This window comes from Spermophilus citellus (assembly GCF_964194105.1).
Source record: "Spermophilus citellus genome assembly, chromosome: 17".
In the NCBI taxonomy this organism is placed as follows: domain Eukaryota; kingdom Metazoa; phylum Chordata; class Mammalia; order Rodentia; family Sciuridae; genus Spermophilus; species Spermophilus citellus.
In genome coordinates this window covers 29064142-29083398 of record NC_138199.1, presented here as the reverse complement: position 1 = coordinate 29083398, position 19257 = coordinate 29064142, and the positions used below count along the sequence as shown (strand labels likewise).

The following is a 19257-nucleotide window of genomic DNA, read 5'->3' as shown; positions in this document are numbered from 1 at the left end:
CCTAGAATTTCTTAAATGTGGACTCACAGGTGTATGCTTGGTTTTGAATTGTGGTCTTGTACACATCACGGTTCCCTATGCAGAGTAGAAATATCACAGGGAATACAATAGCTGTGTATGTCTGAGCTCCCTGGAATAGAAAGACCTGTCTGGGTTGAAAATGAACACCGAGGCATGAGCATAATTGGTAGGATGTGAGCAAGGGGGATGTTGCAGTGGCCAGGATGGCGCTTCAGTTTGTGCTGTGTGGAGGCATTTGCTTCTTGGTGAACACAGAATGGGTAGAACAGAACATTCCCATTGCCTGGTGTCCAAGGAGCATGATGTCATGAACCCCAGCCCTATAGGGGCTTCAGGCACAACTCTGTAATGGGTGGGGAGGACTGAATGGAGGTGTATTCTGGATAACAGGGCCTTGTTCTCCATGGGTGTCTCTCTGCAGGTCAGAAGAATCATTCAAACAGTACTTCAGTGAGATGCCCTGGCTTGCTGTCCCCTACACTGATGAGGCCCGGAGGTCGCGCCTGAACCGGCTATATGGAATCCAAGGTAGGCATCCCAGGCCCCGACTCCATGTGGCTCCTTAGATGGCAACCAAGGCCCATTGGCCCTCTAGGTTCACCACATCCCTTTCCTTTTTTTTTTTTTTTTTTTAAGATTTTTTTTAACAATGCCTTTATTCCATTTATTTATTTTTATATGGTTCTGAGGATCAAACCCAGGGACTCACATATGCTAGGCAAGTGTTCTACCACTGAGCTACAGCCCCAGCCCACATCCTTTTCCCTTTAGCAGAAAAAAAAAAAAAAAAAAAAAAAAAAAAAAAAAAAAAACAACTTTATTTCCAGGAATGTTCATATTCTTCACCATTTTAAAAATTACTTGGTGTGGATTTAAGTACTTGTCCTGGTGAGACAGTTACTTCTCACTTTCTGACATAGTGGCTTCAAACATAGGTGGGCCGCGGAACACATGCTCCCAAATGACAAGGCCAAAACAATGAGGTTTTACTGTCAAACAGACCAGTGTGTGACAGAGAGTGACCTTTAGTTCCAACACTCAGAGTTCTTGAGCTTCAGTTTCCTCTTCTGAAAAGGGGGGATGATAAATTGTTTAGAGCATGAATATGTAATATACATAAAGCGCTTCTCACAATTCCTGAAGCATCATGGTGGGGCTGAATGGTGGGTAATAACCTTTTGGGTAAGGAAATTGCTTGAGAGTATCTAGAACCATGACTTCAGGTACTAATCATAGTGATTTTCAGAAATAATGATTATTTGCCAGGTATGGTGGCACGTGCCAGTAATCCAGTAACTTGGGAGGCTGAGACAGGAGCCAGCCTCTGCAATTTAGCAAGACCCTTTCTCAAAATAAAAATTGAAAGGACTGTGGCTCAGTGGTTAAGCACCTCTGAATTTAATTCATGGTGTCCACCCCCGCCCCCCAAAAAAACTCCTTCTCATTCTTCAGCAGAACGAATATACTTCGTTCAGTACTTTACTTTTTCTTAGTGAAGTACTTACTTGGCAAGTATAAAAATTAAACTAGGGGTTGGTTGTGTCGCTCAATGGCAGATAGCTTGTCTAGCATGTTTCAGGCCCTAGGTTCCATTCGCATCACCCATCCCAAAATTACATGGGGGTTGTGCTTTTTCCTTTATGCCTGCAGGATTCAGTTCTTCACCCTCAAACTGACTCTGCAATTTTCCTAAAATGGAGATGTGACTGTCTTTTTTTAACTGCACAGCCAGCACATTCCACGTGGCTGAGCCTCAGCCTCTATTCTGGCTTGTGACTTGAAGTGCTCCTTCCCTGGCTACAGTGAGACTCACCAGTAGGTTGGGTAGGACCCAAATCTTTCCTAAGTGTTACCAAGACTTTGTTGTCTCTTAGAGCCATATCCAAGAGCACCTGTGCCCTACCTCTTCTGCTAACCATGGATTTTCCATCTTGGCCTTTCAGTAATAATGGGACAACCCTGGGATTTTTCAAATCCCCATTACCTGTACATACCAGCAGGTATCTCCCATGTGTGGCCTCCTCTGACTCCCTAACAGAGGCTCCTCAACCACAATCTGGCCTCTGTTCTTCCCCTTCCAGCTATGTGTGTGGGTGTGTGTACTAGTAGGCAAAAAATATGATTCTGTGATGTGGTTGAGCCTTGGAATATACTCTCCCAGAGGCATCTCAAAGATAGGCCAAGATTGTCAATTTTCCTTCTCCTGCCAGGTGTGGGCACTCTGGATCTTCTCCTAGGATATTGTTTTCTGTCTTATTTCTTTCCACATTTATTACCACCACCTTATTGTAGGCCACCAACATCCCAGCCCCACTACAATGGCTTTGATCAGGTTACTTAACCTCTCTTTGTTCAGTAAAATGGGAATATTTCAGTGTGGGGCAAAAGGTAAGCACATTACAAATATTTGTTGGCTAACGCAGAGAGGAATAGAAGGAAAATTTTTATTTTATCACCTAAAGAAGATAAACTTTAGAATATAATAATGTTGAAACAAAGGCAACCAACAATATTAGTAACATGTATGGCAAAGAATCCATATTCTTTCATAAAGGAAGCGCTTTCTCCAGATACCAGTTTAAAAAGACAGACAATTTAGTAGAAGATATAAGATATGAAGCAGACAACTTACCCTATATACATTGTCAGTATGGATGTGAAAAATATTCAGCATAATTTCATGATTTACAGATGAGAACACTAAATTTGCATCTATCACATTTGCAAAGAACCACCCCCTAAAAATGATAATCTAATCCCAGTGTAGGGAAAGATAGCAGATGGCTAGTAGGGATATAAATCAAGAGATTTATAGGGATATAAATTTGGAGAGCAATTTGGCAATATATATCAACAGCCTTGAAAATGACTTGTACCCTTAAGTTACTTTTTTTAAGCAGTTTGATAGCCTTAATTTATAAATCCCACTTATAGGAATTTATTCTCAAGAAATTATCCTAGAGCACCCAGTAAAAGCTAAGCTTAAGCAGGTGGTAGTTTTGGTTTTATTCTGTTTCATTTGGGTTTTTGGTACTGGGGATTGGCATTTGAACCCAGGGACTTGGGCATGCTAAAAACACTCTCTACCTCTAAACTACACTCTAGCCCCAGGTTTTGGGATTTATTTATTTACTTAGTTACTTACTTACTTACTTATTTTAAGATCTTTTGTATACTTCAAATTTCATTATGGGCCACAATTCTTTTTTTGTGCTAGACCCTAGAAACTCAGCTGAACTCTCCCTCTGATTCTCAGTGGTCAGCGTGCACATGTTGTGGACATAGGAGCCATGATTGTTAGGGGTGGCTCAGACAGCCAGAAAGCAGGTGGCCACAGTGGAGGAGGAAGAGAATACAGGGATGAATTTCAGAGGCTCATTCATTTGGTGCAGTCTTAGGCCCTGGCATCGTAAGGATGAGAAGTACATACGTGGTCCAAGACTACAAGGAACCCTTAGGTAAGGATCACAAAGCTGATCTGGAAAGACCTGGTCCTTAGGCAAACAGCAGCCAGACAGCTACACTGAAAGAATGTCAGATTCCTCTGGAACCCAGCTCCAGCCATGAGTGTTCTTTGCAGCCCAGCCTCATATTGGACCCTTCCTTTTTCTGGTCTGCCGACTCCATGATGTCCATCCCCTGCCATCTGTGATAATCTCTCTTCTGCTTGGAAATATCTACTTTTCCAACTCCCCACCTCCTAATTCCTCATTCTCTGGCTTCTAACTTCTCCCTGGCACAGTGTTGCCTGCCCCTTGTTTCCTCACGGCAGCATTTAATAGAATAAGGTTCAGAGGAAACCCTGGCTTTAGAGCTACTAATCTAGGAAGACTTCCCGGACAAGGTAGTTGTAGAGCAGGGCCTTATAGAATAGGTGGGGTTAGATGAAGGGTTTGGGACATTAAAGACAAAGGTCAAAATAAACCTTTGGACAAATATTTGTAATGTGCTTACTTTTTTGCCCCACACTGATACCTCAGGAAAGCCTGAGGTTTGCTGTTGGGGCAGAGCAGAGATAAGGCTGATGAGGCCGTATCACAGAAATATCACAGAAAGCCTGAGGCATCCTTGGACTTGACCATTTTGACATTCATAGACTGGAAGAGAAATCTCATAGTCAGGTCATCCACTGATAATTCTGGTGGACACACTGAGTCTCACCCTGGAGCTCAGGGCCCTGCTGACAGGTTGTCTAGCCTCACACAGTTCTGCCCTATGGAGAAGGGAGGAGGCCATCTCCCTGCTTCTGCTCCTCGCAGCCTCACATTGTCACCTACGTAAGGGCATGTGAGATGGGACAGGTGGGAGTCTGTCATCCATGAGGCTTACGCAGCTGGTTTCCCAGTGAAGCACAGGTTGTCATTAAGTTCTTGTGCAGTGTTTCACATTGATCTTACCATTCAGAAGCCTTCTTCTCACAAGTACAAGTTCAGGCAAGCTTTCATCCCACTAGTCACCAAAGCAGCCTGAAGTGGGCCGCAGGGCTGCTGAGAACGTGCCTCTACAGCCCTGCATAGGCTGGACCCTGGTCCAGGGATGCAGAGCAGCCAGCTGGAAACTTACCTGTGATCACCAACAGAGGTCCCATGGCCATCACATCCTTCCCCTTGATCTTTTCCCCTCTTCCTCTTCTAGCCCCTTTCCTCAGCAGACCTGTATTAGTGGCAATATGGGTAGCTCTCCTGAATTCCCCAAGTGTCCCCCTGTGCCATGAAACTTTCCTGTAACTTCATCAGGTTCCATGTCTCTGAACAGCCCTACCCCCTCTCCTCATTCACAGTCTCATCCTTACTCTCCAAGCCTCCACCTTTGTTCTAGTTTCTTGCTCTTCGTCTCTTCCATTTTTTCTCCCCACCCCCCTTGTATAGTGCTAGAGATTGAACCCAGGGCCTCACACATGTAGGTAGGTCCTCTACTACTGAGCCACACTCCAGCCCCTCCTCCAGCTCCTTTTCACCTCATGATATACTCGGATCTATCTTAGCCATAAAACAAAACGAAACAACAACAATCATCACCCACTAAGCGACTAGCTCAGTCTGCTAGGGCTGCTAGGACAAAAGACCACACACTGGGCAGCTTAAACAAGACTTTATTTCTCACAGTCTTGAGGCTGGAGAACCAAGATAAGATGATGGTAGATTTGTGTCCTGGTGAGAGTTTTCTTCCTGCCTTGCAGATAGCCAGCTTCTCCCCGTGTCCTTATGGCAGAAGAGAGCTTTGATGTCTCTTCTCCTCACAAAGGACCAGCCCTATCAGTCAGTACTCCACTTCCCTTCCGCCCCCTTGATTTTGGGTTTTGCTGTGTTGCTCAGGCTGGTTTTGTACTCCTGGGCTCAAGTAACCTTACTGGCTCAGCCTCCTAAGTAGCTGGCTGGGATGAGGCCACTTGTCACTCCACCTGGCTTTTGAATTTTTAATTCTATGTATATATTTAGGGAATTATAGTAGCTTCTTGTTAGGGATCTGTTGAACCCATTTACAAACTTCGAGTTTACTCCTTTAAACATTTATAACTGATTTATATACTTAAATCTCTTAAAAATACTTAATTGAAGGACAAACAAAATGTTCTTTGGTGTTTGAGTCCATCTAGTCACTCCAGTAAATTAGTCACAAATATGATGATTCTTAGGTTATCTTAAATGTGGAATCACTGTCACAGGGTCCAACTTAAAAATCTCAAGTCTGCAGAGTTCACTCCTACAATTCCATTGGCTCACCAGGCTGAGGCAGGAGGATCACAAGTTCAAAGTCAGTCTCAGCAACTTAGCAAGGTCCTAAGCAACTCAGTGAGATTCTGTCTCAAAATAAAAAAACAAAGTAAAAAATATAAAGGACTGGAGAGGTGGTTTAGTGTTTAAGCACCCTAGGTTCAATTTCCAAACAAAACAAAACACAAGTTTGCATCAAGTTCTCGATAATGTATTTTAATATTTGGAATCCTAGGATGAACCTGTTACTATAACAGACCACATTCTCTTAATTAAATCTAAATCTTGAGTTATATATTAAATGTGCTTGGATTTTTTGATATATAAAAACATAAATGAGTTTGATATTTTCTAAACTTAATTCTAGATCTTCCTAGGTTTGAAAGATGCCCACTTAAGATTATTCCAACTCTTTGAAAGTATCTTCTCAGTGCATCAAGTTTGCAAGTAACCAGCTTTCCTGCCCAACCCACAGCCTGTTTATAGTGCCATGTCCTTGCTCTCAATTAGGTTGCTCCTCTCACCTTCAGAGCCCTGGTTTAACTGGTGTCACTGCTCTCTCTGGTCTTAGAAGCTGGCAGCTCCCCCTACAGGATGCACCATCCCTCCACTGGATGTTGCTTGGCCTCTCTGGATGCCTACAGGTCTGCAGTCTAGCTCTGAATACCTTCGGCCTTGAAGGAGCTGTTTTCTTTCATACTCTATTCTAGGGTCACAAAATTGTCAGGTTTTTTTTTTTATTGAATCTGAATATTTCTGAGCTTTTGTGTAACTCTGTGCTTATAACTTCATGTTTAGATGTAAATGCACACGTGCGTGTACACATGTACAAACACACTCGTAGCAGGCTTCTGGCTCTATGAGTGTCCAGTCTTCAGCAGATCACACAGGGCTGTCTCTGGGTGAGCACCTGCTTCCTGTGTGGCTCTTCCTGTGTGCGTGGGGCTCTCATTCCACTTCTCTCTCTCTTCACTTACCATTATGCTTTCTGTTTTTGTTTTGGTACTGGGGATTGAACCCAGGAGACTTTACAACTGGCTACACCCCCAGCCCATTTTATATTTCATTTTAAGACAGGGTCTTGCTACCTTGCTGGTTGAGTTTGCCCCTGGTTGGATGGCACAAATGCCTTGCCGCTGCCAGCTGACTGGTTGCTGTGACTGTCTTGGGTGTCGTGGACCTAGCCCAGGCTGTGTGAACTGGTGGTCTTCACAGGGCTACCCAAGCTCACCGAGGACCTGGCATTTAGTTTCTATTCATTTCCTTTGTATTATGGGCATAGCTGGCTTCCCCTGGGTCTAAGGCCTCTCTCCTCCCAGGGTTTTATGCAGACTGGGGAGTTTGTGGCCTTATAAGCTGTTTAAAAATGCCTTTCTAAGGAAACCATTTAGACACACTTGGCAAAGGGCAAATCCCATTAGCAATTGTCTAAGTAATCCTGGGCTGTCAGAGAACACCCTGTTCTTTGCAGCTCAGAGGCTTAGTGTCCCTTCTCTCTTGAGCTAAGGGCTCTAACTGGTTTTGTTCCCCTCTCCCTGTCCCCTGCCCCCAGCCTTTGGGAGGACAGGCAGCCTAAGGGCTGTGCAGGGTCTGGAGAGATGCCTGTCCACCCCTGCCCCTGGCAGAATAGCCTCTGGCCAGCAAACAGCCCTGAGGGGAGGGCCACCAGGTCAGCGGCTTTGGCCTAGTGGCTGGGAGGCCACAGGGTGAGGGCCCTTTGCTGCCCTAGCATTGAGTTTTCAGTTTCTCTTTTTTTCTTGCTCCATCCTTCTTCTCCTCCACTCTTTCTTCTCCCTTTCCTTTTTCCTTTCCTTCTATTTCCCTCCTTTCTCCTCTCTCCCTTCCTTTTGCCCTCTTTCTTGCCCTTTAAAAAAAATGGATTTGAAGCAAAAATCTGTAGATATAAAAAGTACACATTTGGAACTTAGATTTCTTTCTTTCTTTTTTTTTTTTTTTTTTTCCTATCAGTAGAAGGCAAGCTGCCGATTCTGGGATTTTTTTTTTTTTTTAAGCTAAATCTCAGTATTCAAAGGGCTGGTGCGGCCTGTCTAGAACTGGCCCCGTCAGCTGCTGAGAGCACGTTGGGGGCAGCCTGGGAAACTACTCAGTGGCCTTAGTGTTCTATTTTGTATGTCGTGTTTAATTGTGAGAACACAGAAAAAGGCAAGTAAGGGCAGAGAATACTGTAATAAACACCCATGGGCCTCCACCCCTCCATGGACATTTTTGCTCAGGTATTTAAAATATAAACAAATGGGCTCCTGGCCCTGTGTTCAGTCTGCAGCATCCGAAAGTGATATAAAGAAAACACAAATGAATGGGAGCATTACAGACTAAGGGGAGGGTCCTTTTATTCTCCTTCTTTCTCTTTCCTCTTCCCTGGGGAAACACTGCCATACATTTAATGTGTAACTTCACAAGCTGTTTCCACATTTTTCCTGCATATATATGAATCCATGAATAATATATAGTTTTGCTTGGTGTGTCGTTTAGGAGCATGCTTAAAATGCTGTCATGCTGAAATATCGTCTTGCAACCTGCTTTTCTCACTTACCAGTGTGTTTTCAAGACTTACTCCTGTTGACCTTTATATCTAGTTCATTTATTTTCAGTTCTGGAAAGTGTTCCATTATATGAATGTACCAGTTGATTTATCTGCTCCACTGCTAATGGGCAGTTGGTTGTTTCTAGATTTTTTTCTGAATTGTTCATGCCTGTCTCCTGGCACAGGCACCTCCCTGAGCAGCTTTTGGACCTGCTGGCCCAGTTCAAGTATGTTCAGAACCATCCCTGGAACCTCTTGTGGGTTTCTCTGAGTTTCGCCCAAACCAGCTGCTTTCTTCCCCTCCTTAGCTCTCTAAATAAGGGAAAGTTTGGGGGAACCAGTAAGAGGAGAGGAAAAAGGATCTGACAAACAACTGGCAATGATCTGGCTAAGTCATGGGCTTGTATTTCATTCTTATCCAACCCTGCTGCCCTTCAATTCTGATTTTTCATTCTATGTTAATCCATGCATCATGATACCATATAAGAAAACCTAAGCTTGCCTTGTGTGTGCCAGGCCCTGGTTTTGATCCCCAATATGACAAAACAAAAAAGAAAACCCAAATATATATACAGCTCATCTGGCCCACTCTTCTGCCTTGCTAACATAACTGTTTCCACTTTTCTGAGTTCTTTTGGTCTGTCAGTACACACAGGTACTTATTTGCAGTTGTAATGTACAGGTAGCATTTTTTCCTTAACAATATGTTACAAACCATTTCCATGTTGCTACAGTCTTTATAATGACTGTTTTCATGATTACATAGTATTTTTCCCTGCCATGTGCCCTAAACCATGCTTCCTGTCTGAGCATCCGCTTTTCTGTTGATTTCTCCTCCGAACCCCAAGAAATCTTGGGGGAATTATTCCAAGTACCCTCAGGTCATGCTGCCATCCAGATGCAAAGAAACCTGGGTTGCAATCCCGTGTGTCTTTCTCCCTCTCCCCAAGGTCCCGGATGATTTCAACTTTTTTGCCCCGTCACCTCCACAAACTCTATCTCTTTAGCAATAGAAAAATAGTCTCAGTACACTTAGCTTCAAGATTGTTCTAAATAGTCACAAATAGGCTCCTCCCATGAGGAATGAATGAGCTGGTTTCATAGGCCTCATTGTTCCTTCTTTGTGTTTCGCCCCCCACACGCACCTGGTTGTACTGAGGATTGAACACTGAGGTGTTCTACCACTGATCTTCATCCCCAGCCCCCCCTTTATATTTTTTGAGACAGGATCTCATGAAGTTGCTGAGGCTGGCCTTAAACTTGCCATCCTCCTGCCACAGCTTCCCAAGTACTGGGATTACAGGCTTCTCTGTGATTTGAGGGAGATAATGGGAAGGCTCCTTAGGAACCACTTGAGGTCCAGCCCAGCTCCCTAAGGCTAGGAGCTTGGACCTGAGCCCTCTCTAGGAAGATAACCTGTTTGTTCTAAGCCTGAAACTTAAGTTTGAGTTGGCACAAATAAAAGAGCACCAGCCCCATGCATGACAGGCATCACTGTTCCTGGGACTCTTGAGAGCTTGTTTGGAGGTTCTAGCAGGGGAGCGCAGCTACTCGTATACCCTTGACCGAAGAACGGTCCTCCTCTATCGGGGAAGGTCGTCCTCTTCGACTGAGCACACAGCTTTGGGAGGGACGCACATGGAGCGGTGAGGGAGGAAAGGGACACCCGCCTAGCCAGCCAGATCAACCGAATCAACCCTGGTGATCAATGGGGTGACAGATGTTGCAGCCAGATCGCTCTCACATCCTATTCCTGGGACTCTTGCTGTAGTATTGACATTGTCTCTCTTCTGTTATTCAGCTAACTTTCCCAGCCCAGCCTAAGGGTTCTTTGCTTTCAGTAGAACAAGGCACCAGTCCTCTACACCTCCACTTCTCAAATCATCAGTTTAGAGATGGCATTTTAAAAAATGAACTGATTGGGCTGGGGATGTGGCTCAAGCGGTGGCGCGCTCGCCTCGCATGCGTGCGGCCCGGGTTCGATCCTCAGCACCACATACCAACAAAGATGTTGTGTCCGCCGAGAACTAAAAAATAAATATTAAAAATTCTCTCTCTCTCTCTCTCTCTTCTCTCTCTCTCTCTCTTCTCTCTCTCTCTCTCTTCTCTCTCTCTCCTCTCTCACTCTCTCTTTAAAAAAAAATGAACTGATTTACAATAATAGCCAATACTTAATGGAGCACTTACTATATACATGATCTTCTGCTAGAAATATTTTTACATTTTAAATCTTGTTTATTCCTCCCCACAACAATTAAGACAGAATTATGCCATTATCTGCATTTGATAGCTGTGGAAATGAGGTTCAAAGAAATTAAAGGACTTGCCTGATCTTCCTTAGAGTCTCAACTGTCATTTCCCTCAACATTCCAGCCATCCAGGCTGGGAACAACAAGCCCTAGCTAAGCAGCAATGAGTTGTCCGTTTTTCATTCCCTTGCAAGAAGCTCCTTGATGGTGTGGAAGATGTTTTGTTTAATGCCATTAATTAGAAGTTTGCCATTCCTTGTAAGTTCCTGTTGAGGTGTTGTCTTACTTCCTCTTGAGAAGTCTTGACCTACTTCAGGGACTGCATGACGGAGAAGCAATTTCAGCCTCTTTCCCTACTGCTTTGGAAGGAAGACAGGAGGGAAGAAGGTGGTACGCGAAGCTGCTTCTACAGGGGCTCTTCCTGGTCCTAGTTAGGAGAGTCCCCATTCAGGTGCTAGAAGAATCCTTAGCAAAGGCAGTGGCCTGACAGAGAACTGCAGCTTTTGCAACAGGCAGACAGGGTTCCTGTCCCAGCAAGACCACTGATTAGCTGGGTGACAGTGGTAGGCCACTTGACTATCCATAAGGCAGGGATAGTGGTGCTCCCTGCAGTCACCTGTTATGACGATTAAGTGAGGTAGCATCTGTGTCCTGCCTGGCACAGAGCAGACATCCATACAGGCGAGTTCCCTTTTCTAGACCTCTGATTCAGCATCAGAGGAAAGCACACTCTTCTAGCTATAGAGCCAAAACCAGAGGTCAGTTGAAGGGGACCAGCCAGGCACAGTGGGCGTGGACTTTTCCCCATCTGTGTGCCAAACACAGGGGCTTCTCTGGGTCAGAATCTGACTACAGATATTTTACTGAGTGAGTTTCTGTTTATGTACCGCAGTCACATGCCTGACACTGTCTTGTTCCTGTGTACCTCATTGTCTAGGGTTTTTAGACACAGGCTTTCGTGCTCTAATTACCAACGTGAAGAGGGGATTTTGCTTGTGCATAACCAAGGGGAAGAGGTGGGGAGACCCAGGCCCAGAGGATCTGGCCCTTGGTGGAACTAGCTGGAGCTCTGTGCTTTTGTTCCTCATGGGTGTGGACCCAAGAGACTTCGGCTATGATAACAAAGAAGGCCCCTTACCATAGTCCCTCAGAGAGTCTGAGGCTCTGACCCGGGAATTGGCCTGCTTGACCAGCAATCTTCCCTTTTCTCCTTCCTTCTCCATTCTCTGTGCCTGCCTGTGCTCCGCAGACCAGCTCTGCATCTTGAGTGCAGGCTACGAACTGGCCAGCTGCTGTGTCTAATCATAGCCGTGGATAGCTCTGGTGTGACCCAGTGCTTATAACCGCCCGATTTCAGAAACACACTAGCTTGATTAAAAGCCAAAGCTTTTTTGAGATTGCAGTGTGGCAATGTGGAAGACTCATCTGAAGCTGGCTGGCCCCAAGTAGCCCACAGCCCTGGGCCCCCCTTCAGGCCTCTGACTCAAGTCCAGGTCCTGATCCCCAGGGATGAAGACACACCTGACATGGGGCCCAGCCTCGAGGGGAAAGCGCAGGTAACAGTATGAGGCTAGAAATGCCTGGACTCATGCTCAGGAGTCCTCTTCATCACCAGTGCATCTTCAAAGTCCCCGAGGAGCCTCTGTGTGTCTGTGTGTGATGTGATGGGAATGGCAGTCCTCAGGAGCCCGTTTCTCTCTGGACCTCTCCCCTAACACACCCAGCCACTTCTTCTAATAGTTACGAACATAATGGTTTCGTTTATTCCTTTTGAAGATGGGCCCAACGCTGCATGCCCGCTGGGCTGGCTGCCGCCGCAGGTTACAAAGCACCAAGGCCACATTTCTGGTATTTCGGTGTTCCCCCCATAGAGAAGTAAAATGTCAGTGGAGCAAATTACTGACCAAATACTTTGCAATCTATAAATATTAAATTGCTCTGGCTTTCATATAAAATTCAAGCTCTGGTCTGCCGTGGAGGAGAGGCACCTGGATAGCTCCAAAGGAGAGGGGACCAACTGCCAATGGAGAGACACATGTCCCCAAAGGACAGGGCCAAGGCTGACTCTGTGGTTGGTGGGGGTAGCCCTGGCTGCAGGAGAATGGGGGTAGTGGAAAACTTAGAGGTGACCGTAACTCAGGATGGGTTTTCTCTAAGTGTTCACTAGAGGCTTTGTGTGTGTGCTGGGCCGGGGGCGGGGGGTGGTGGTGGTTGTTGCCGATGAACTGCAATACATTTATTTTTTAAAAATATACATATATTTATTTTAGTTGTAAATGGACCTTTATTTTATTTATTTATATGTGGTGCTGAGACTCGAACCCAGGGCCTCCTACATGCTAGGCAAGCACTGTTCCACTGAGCCACAACCAGAGCCCCTGCAATGCATTTCTTATTCCAGCCCAAGACTCCCATGCACTGCTCCCTCTGGGGACTATCTCTCTCAGAGCATGTATCAGAGCCTCCATAGGTAGCAGGGCTGGGACTGGAGAGTGGGGGCCACAAAAGGCCAGGGCTGGCAGCATGGCTTCTCTTCCTCCCTCACTTATGTGGCTACAGCCTTGGCCGAAGGCTCCTCCCCTGCTCACTGTGGTGCGCCACCCCCCCCACCTCCCCACCCCCGCCCGTGTGAGGAGTCTGCTCCATCTGTTGCTTAGTGCCGCATGTGCATCTATGGCAGGGGTACCATGTGGGAGCGGGTGTGAGTTCTTACATCATCTTGGTCAGCTTTAGACTCCCTGGACGTGCGGAGGACTCCTGTGCCATTAGGATCACTTTAGGATGCCACCAATGATCAGCTGCTCTGATGTGCCAAGACCCTGTACTAATATTTTTGCTTCTGTTTTGCGGTGCTGGAGGTTGAACCCAGGGCCTTGTGTGTGCACTTGGGAAGCACTCCACCACTGAGCTCCTCCCCGGGGCATGTGCCTAATTCTTTAAATGTTCTTGATGGAACCAGAAAAGGTAGGAACTACAACACCTTTACCACATTGCAGCTGAGGACACTGAGGCCCAGACAGACTAGTGACTTGTCAGCGTTTTATGGAGAGGTTCCAGGCAGAACCACAGGAGTTCTGTAGCTATTTAGTGGCTGACCCCAGATTCAGCCTGAGGCTTTCCAGCTTGGGGACCCAGATTCTTAACTCTGAGACTGTCTTGTGTCTCCAGACACACCTCCTCTCCCAGGCCAGTGGCCAAGCTAGTGTGAACCCTGTCTCTCTCTCTCTCTCTTGCAGGCATCCCCACGCTCATTGTGTTGGACCCACAGGGGGAGGTGATCACCCGGCAGGGACGGGTGGAGGTGCTCAATGATGAGGACTGCAGGGAGTTTCCGTGGCACCCCAAACCCGTGCTGGAGCTCTCTGACTCCAACGCTGTGCAGCTCAACGAGGGGCCCTGCCTCGTCCTTTTTGTAGGTATGGAGCTCAGTGGTGGGACAGAGGGAGATGGGCCAGAATGGATCTCACTGGGGGTGGTGCCTGTCCCTGAAGCCTCTTTGCTGCCCCAGGCTGAGCCCAGGCCTTTGTCTCTCCCTACCAGCCTTGCTTTTGACCCCAATGATTTTTTCATGGCTCTTCCCCTGTGGGAGGTGGTCTAGGACGGCTGCTGTGCTTTCCTCCCTAGCTGCTTGGGCTGCCAGCTGGGCAGAATAGGTCAGGCCAGGAGGATGCCCCTACTCCCACCCCCTAAGAAAGAGGCGGGGCTGTCTGCACTGCAGCTGCAGGAGGCTGGGCCCCCTTAAGCCTGGCTCACTCCCACCTGCTTCTGTGTTCCTCTGTGCTCTGAGGAACTGCTAACAGCCAGAGGCTGTTAGAGCCAGCCCAGGGCAGTGTTCTTGGCTCTCTCTTTTTCCTGTAGCCAACTGCAACTCTCATTTGGGTGCTGTGCTCAGCCTGGGCAAGAGGCAGAGAAACATTCACGTGAGGTCTCTGCAGCCTTTTGGGATGACCCAGGTTGCTTTTGCAAACTAAGCAACTGCTGGCCAAGAGCCACCTTCCCCTCGGCCTAAGGACTTGTTGCTCCCCTTCAGATGAACTGCCGTATTAGGACATGGCTGAGATGTGCCATATCTGCTTCACCAAGGGTCAGGGAGTATATTCCTCATCCTCCCGATTCTCTGAAGTCTGGTTTAGGGGCTCCCAGGAGGGAAGCCAATAAGCAGACCTGAAGGAATTCTTAAGCCAACTGACTTGTAGCCTGGGTCTGAGTTGTGGGGATGGTGCCCCCCTGGAGAGAGGTGGCCTTGGAAAAGGGCCTGCTGCAGGCATACACACAACATCTGTGGCCAGTTAGAAAACAATTCTGAACCCAGGAAGAATTAGGAACCTCAGGACCATCTGCAGCAATGTGGAAAGGGTCATAGAGAGGCAAAGCAAACTAAATGGAGCTCCAGAGTGTGTCCTGCTCTCTCTGCACACCACAAACTTATCATGTGGTGTAGCATGTATGAATGGAATCTCTCCACCACTGGAGCCTACTTTTGTCACTTGGGGATGCTGCCTTTACTCTTGGCTACAGGTTTCAGCAGCTTGAGCCCTGGGACCCTCTACATGGCCACTTCCAGTCTGTGTTCTCCCATGTAGCCAGTCTTCCCCTTCCAGGAGAGTCTGGCTGTTCGCTGTGGAGGTGGCATCACAGCAGCTGTGGTACCCTCACCCCAGCACCATGAAACCACTAAAGAAATCACAGTCCTCAACCTCAACTGTACCACCACTTCTGCCATTTTCACTGGGAAGCTGGAGGTCCCAGGTCATGGCTTCTGGTTCTTTGATTGAGAAGAAAACTACCAGATACTTCAGATCCTGGCTTAGAGGAAACCCAGCTTTTAAAGAATTCAGTGAAGGAGCTGGGGTTGTGGCTCAGCGGTAGAGCGCTCGCCTTGTACACGAGAGACCTTGGGTTTGATCCTCAGCATCGCATACAAATAAATTAATAAAATAAAGGTATAAAAAATAAGAAGGAAAAAAAGGCTTAAAAAAAAAGAATTCAGTGAAAAGCATTTTCTGGCTGGGGCATTGTGTCACTACTCAGTGAGGCTAGTTGTTCCTGGTGAGCCCTGCGCGGTAGAGCTCTGTTCAAGTCTGCTTTGCTGCTAGTACATGTGTGTGTGCGTGCATACATGTGTGCATGTGTGTAGGCCCACTCATGCACACAGAAAGTTACATTTATGTCTAAGAGGAGGTTCTTTTCCATTCAGAGGCTGTTTAGATGGGTGTTTCTCCAGCTCTCCAGGCCTTTGGGGGTGGTAGGTGACAAGCCACAGTTTGTTATTTCTTTTTCCCCCCATCACAGATTCTGAGGATGATGGAGAATCCGAGGCAGCCAAACAACTGATTCAGCCAATAGCTGAGAAGATCATCGCCAAGTACAAAGCCAAAGACGAGGAGGCACCACTTCTATTCTTTGTGGCTGGGGAGGTAAGTGTGGAGAGAGGATATGGCCCTGGCTCTCTTAGCTGGGGACTTTTAGGATGTGAGTAATAGTGGCCTCTAGGAAGTTTGAGGGGACCTCTGGGACCAAGCTGATTATGCCACAGACCAATGTGGAAGAAAAGACATATAATTAGACATGGAAAACCATTTCCTACTCCTGCTGCTTCCTTTTCCCCTCCTTTTTGCAACAGTACCAAGCCCTCTCAGGGCCGCTGCCACACAGGCTGCTGGGGAGAACAGCCACCAAAAACTTTCACGATCTACCCTCTCTCCAGTTCTGGTTCTCTGCACCAGCCTGCAAAATGAGCTTAGCTCTTTACTGGGATACTGGTTTTGGCCGTAGTTGGGAGTACAGTTAGTTACCAGCCAGCCCAGGAAGAGGGTCAAGTTTGGAAACTGTTGTCATCCCCAATCCCTTTCAACCAAGGCCTGGCCCTTGAAGGCCCCCACAGTTTGGACCAACAGGGAACTTTTCCCAGGGTTAGAAGGGAGCCCTGGAGAGGAGGGAACCGCCAACCCGCTAGCTGCTGCGTTCAGTAAGATGGACGCGTGCGCGGTGCGCAGGCGTCTATCCCACAGGATCCCCTTCTGCGCATGCTCACGGCATCCCACCCCAGTGCCCCCTGAAAAAGTCATTGACACTTGGTTAGACTACCCCTGCCTCCTTCGTTCACCCATCTGTACCTCTAGTTGGTAGGAGCCCACACGCTCATTTCACGCTGTTTGGATCCCAGGAGAGGCTGGAGAAGACAGGCAGGCAGCAGCCAGACACCCTGAGCCACCCATTCATCACTTCCTCAATAGCTGCCCCTGCAGGCCCTAGAGGGCCCCTCGGAGGCAGCTCAAGTCGCCCTGCCCTGCCCAACCCTGGGATGGAAAGGAACAAAGAGGGTTCGCAGGCCCTGGGGCTTACTAGCGCTGCACACAAAGCGCCCAGCGAGGCTGCTCTGCATTTATTAAACTCTAACCCCACAGACTGGCTCCAAAGAAAAGATGGGTGCAGAACAGAAAGGGCTGAGCCCCTGTGGGGCAGGGCTTTAGAAAGTGGCTGAAAAGAGGCCTTTGGGGAAACTCAGGCACTGGGCCAAGTGCTTCACCTGCTTGTTTCCTTTGTACCTCACCTCTCTGCTTGGGAACATAATCATCCTCCTGTCTCACAGAGGAAGAAAGTAAGGCTCCAGCCAGATGAAGGGCTACCCTGAAACTGCTCCCTGGGCTCTCTCTGAGCAGGGCTGGGGTTGCTGGCCTTTGGTTTACCCTCACAGAAGCTCCATGTGTTAGGAACCTCTGTCAAATCCATTTTGTTAAATACATTTGACAGGGGCTAGGACCTGGGCTGAAAGTTCTTGCCAGGGTCACATAGGAAGTAGGTAGCAGAGGGAGGGAACTGAAATGAGATTACCGAGACTCCAAGAACAGTGCTCTTCATCTTTCTGTCCATGTGTTCTGACAAATGGGCCTGCTCGTGCGGGAGGGAGGAGGCTCCCTGGACCAGAAAACTGGACAGAGGCATCTGTGTCATCTGCTGCTTTTGTCCCCACCTGGCTGCATGTTCTTCCTGTGCATTTCACGTGGGCTTCTGGCCTTTTGGGCTTTCCAGGTTCCAGTTCTCTGTCCTTAGGCTCAGAAGCAAGGCAGCATGGAAGGAAGGGGGCCAGGCAGAGGAAGATGGAACATCCAGCATTGACTGAGCCCAGAACTCTGTCTCAATCATATCCCTGTGGCAGGCAAAAGTTATCCCCTCTGAAACCCTGGTGGACATTAAAATTCATCCATGTGGTTTGATTGGAGGGATCCAGGGAGGGCAAGCAGTGGAACGCTTGGCTTGTGCAGGCCTCCTAATGGGAATGAGACATAAATTATTTGTCCAGGTATCTCCCTTTATTTATCATGAAGACTTTTTACTAACTCACATGAAGGGCCTGAATTGGGGGAAGAGTGCTTGAGAAATTGAATCATACAGCATTGCTGGGAAGTGCATGGTGTTTTAGGGGGCAGGAAAGATCATCTCACTAATAGTCTACCTAAAGATTTGCCATGGACACATGAATTTTATTTTTGTCTTAGAAATCAGTGAGTCATAGGCTGGGGTTGTGGCTCAGCGGTAGAGTGCTCGCCTAGCATGTGCAAAGCCCTGGGTTCGATCCTCAGCACCACATAAAAATAAATAAAATAAAGGTATTGCATCCAAGTACAACTAAAAAAATAAATATTAAAAAAAAGAAATCAGTGAGTCATAAATTTTATGCTTCCTGCTCACCTCCATCTAAAACCAAGAATAATCCAAGCCTCTTTTCTGCAAAATGTTTGTTTTAGTCAGTTTTTTTGATACTTTAACTAAAAGATCTGACAAGAAAAATTTTAGGATGTAAAGTTTTTTCGGGGGCTCATGGTTTTGGAGGTCTCAATCCATAGAGAGCAGGCTCCATTCCATGGGGCTTAAGGTGAGGCAGAACATCATGGTAGAAGAGTATGGCAGAGGGAAGTGGTTCACATTGTGATCAAGAAGCATAGAGAGACTTCACTTGCTGGATACAATATATACACCCCATAGTCATGCCCCCAATGCCCACCTCCTCCAGCCGCACCCTACCCACCTTCAGTTACCACCCAGTTAATCCCATCAGGGAATTAATTCACTAATTGGGTTAAGGCTCTCATGACCCAATAATTTCTCCTGTAAACTTTCTTGCGTTGTCTCATACATGAGCTTTTGGGGGACACCTCATATCCAAACCATAACAGTGTCTGTCTTTTTCATTGGGTTTAGAATATTGTGCATTTTGTAGGGAAATGACTTCAGGATGGGTATGTAAAGTCCATTGACTGTTATCTACCTCATGGGGGTCAGTGTCATGAAAGACCTTTTTCTTGTCTTTGGATTTGTGTTTGCCTTTATATTTAAATCAGGCAGTATCTGATATGAGGGAAGTTCACCCGCACAGCTGCTGGGAATGCACAAGAAAGTGTCCATGTCCTTCTCAAACAAATACAGTGAAGCAGCGTAACCTTGGTGCTTGCAAAGCTATGTTTAGAGTTGGCCAGCTATGTGCCTCCTGCCTTCTTTGAAACCATGGGTTGCGGAGTAGTGAGTTGTTTCTGTTTAAAAACTTTCCAGAATTGAAGTTCAGATGGCCTCAGATAAGCCACAGTAGAGTTAGCAAGTAATTGAGAGTTGCTTGCAAAAATAAGCAATCAAAAGACATCACATTTTTAAAAAGCAGAAGATATAACCAGAGTTGCTTTCATGCTAATAAAGATGATTTGCTTGGTGGTTTGGGGGATCTGAGGGAATT

General features: G+C 46.9%; 1 protein-coding gene across 2 annotated transcripts in view; it reads left to right on the top strand.

Annotated features, from left to right (window-relative positions):
* The window catches only part of NXN (nucleoredoxin), a 150395-nt gene that overhangs the window by 126918 nt on the left and 4220 nt on the right, over positions 1–19257 (top strand). The window contains exons 5-7 of one of the 2 annotated variants that reach the window (XM_081272278.1): positions 443–549; positions 13766–13945; positions 15822–15946. In XM_081272278.1, coding sequence (XP_081128404.1) covers positions 443–549; positions 13766–13945; positions 15822–15946 — 412 coding nt within the window. The remainder of the gene's footprint in view (positions 1–442; positions 550–13765; positions 13946–15821; positions 15947–19257) is intronic. The other variant, XM_081272279.1, reaches the window with a different exon arrangement.